General features: G+C 45.5%; 1 protein-coding gene across 1 annotated transcript; it reads right to left on the minus strand.

Moving 5' to 3' along the window:
* Positions 1-201: 201 nt before the first annotated feature.
* On the minus strand, positions 202-1,095 carry LOC119804325 (syntaxin-3-like). The gene has a single exon (XM_038315778.2). It carries the CDS (start codon positions 1,093-1,095, stop codon positions 202-204), a length of 894 nt encoding a protein of 297 aa, XP_038171706.2.
* Between the last annotated feature and the right edge of the window lie 693 nt (positions 1,096-1,788).

A 1,788-nucleotide genomic window follows, 5' to 3' on the forward strand; every position in this document is an offset into this window, starting at 1 on the left:
ATTGCACAGCAATAAGGAAAAGCACAACACAATAGCCTATTTACTGCCTGCTACCTTTGAGGAAACAGACAAGTCACATTAGATTTGCCAGCTCAAATGCTGGCCCTCATTTATTTGCAAGGCTAACCTTAAGGTTATGTGCCAAAACAATATCTTTGTTTTTCAGCATTTGCTCACTACACCAGAAGTCATATTTCCTGTTCAATGTACAGGCCCAGTGATACAGGACAAACATGTACAACAGGCACAAAGACCTGCCACAGATGATACCACCATCAAAAAGCGTGATTGGCGCTTATATTTAAGGGCTTTCTTCACTGTCTCGTTTGTTTGTTCAATATAGTCCTGGGTGTGCAAAATGTTGTACTCAATGCTATCCAGCAACTCTTGCTGTCCTGAGATGAACGTTTCTGCTTGGAAAAAGATGGCATGCAATTCACTGATCTGGTACTCAAGATCTAGCAGCTGCTGGTGTCGTACTTCAGCCAGAGCCAGGTCCTGCTTAGTTTTCAAAACATCTAGATCACAACCCACCATTTGAGGAGGCACAGAGTTAGCCACCAGTTTCTGCAGCTCCTCCTCCTGGAGCTTCACCCCAGCTAGCTCTGCCTGTCTTGCCATCTTCTCCTTCAGCCTGAGCATATTCTGAGTCTCACAGGCATAGTGGTGGCTGATGATGTCACGGTAGTAAGTAAGGAGGAAAGAGAGCTGGCTCTGACGAATGCGGTGCTCGGCCCTCCAGTACTTACGGTCTGTGGCCAACGATCGCTGGATGGTGCTTAGCTGAGGCTGGATGAGCAGCGCTTGGCTGGCAAAGGAGGCTTTTATGATGTTCAACTCACTCTTCTCCTTGAACACACTCTCCTCTGTGGTACAACACAGGACACCTTGCTGCTTCTTGTCTATTAACTGAGCTAGCCCTTCTAACTCAGTCAGTGCAAGGGACAGCTCAGCCACCTCCTGTAAAAACTTTTCTATGGGGTTGATTTCACTCTTCTCAAAAGCATGGTTGTCAAACATCAAGGTGTCATCCAATTCGGAAGGCACACTCGCGGGATGGACGTGCTTCTTCAGTTCCTCTAATCTGTCCTTCATTTTCGACTCCAGCTGCTTGCCATAGCTGTACTGCAAGGACACTGGAGGCAAATGTATCCATCGGCTTTGTCTGCCGTTGTGTGAAGTGAGGAACAACTCAGTTTTGCGTCAGTAGGAGCTATTAAAAATCTTTCCTTCCCAGGCAAGCAAACAATGACAAAGCCAATAGGCCACTGAACTGTTTATTCAGTATCAGGAGTGTCAGGTGGTAAAGCACACAGGACGGGTCAAATTGTATCCCAGGAAAGGGCCAGACATTTGCCTGATTTGTCAAGAGCTGGGGCAAGAATACACATGATCTCTGGGGCTCTGGGCTAACTGGCCACAGAAGAAAAGCCCCTGAAAACGTTGTTACTAGGTCCAAGGAAGGTAACCAAGTGTGTAGGGAACACAGGGAAGGAAAGGACTGAGAACGGCTCACTAATGACTGTAGATTCCTTATTATCATTGAGAACTGACACGCTCGCACACAGAAACACACAGAGCAAATGAATAAACACCCTTCTTAATCTACTGACATTGTGCAAATAATTACATTCTTTATAGGATTTTCAAACATCATATATTGAAATGTAACTGGTTTCCTCACTCCCCTTTCTTTTCAATGCCAAGTCATTGTTAAAATGTTTTTCTGGTACTACATAGGTGACCAAGAACCTGAAACTAGAAAGCCTAGGGACGTAAGGTAAGACC

The sequence above is a fragment of the Arvicola amphibius genome, chromosome X, assembly GCF_903992535.2.
Source record: "Arvicola amphibius chromosome X, mArvAmp1.2, whole genome shotgun sequence".
NCBI lineage: Eukaryota > Metazoa > Chordata > Mammalia > Rodentia > Cricetidae > Arvicola > Arvicola amphibius.

Coding starts and splice junctions, on each gene's coding strand:
- LOC119804325 (XM_038315778.2), bottom strand. CDS start 1,095: ATGAAGGACAGATTAGAGGAACTGAAGAAGCACGTCCATCCCGCGAGT.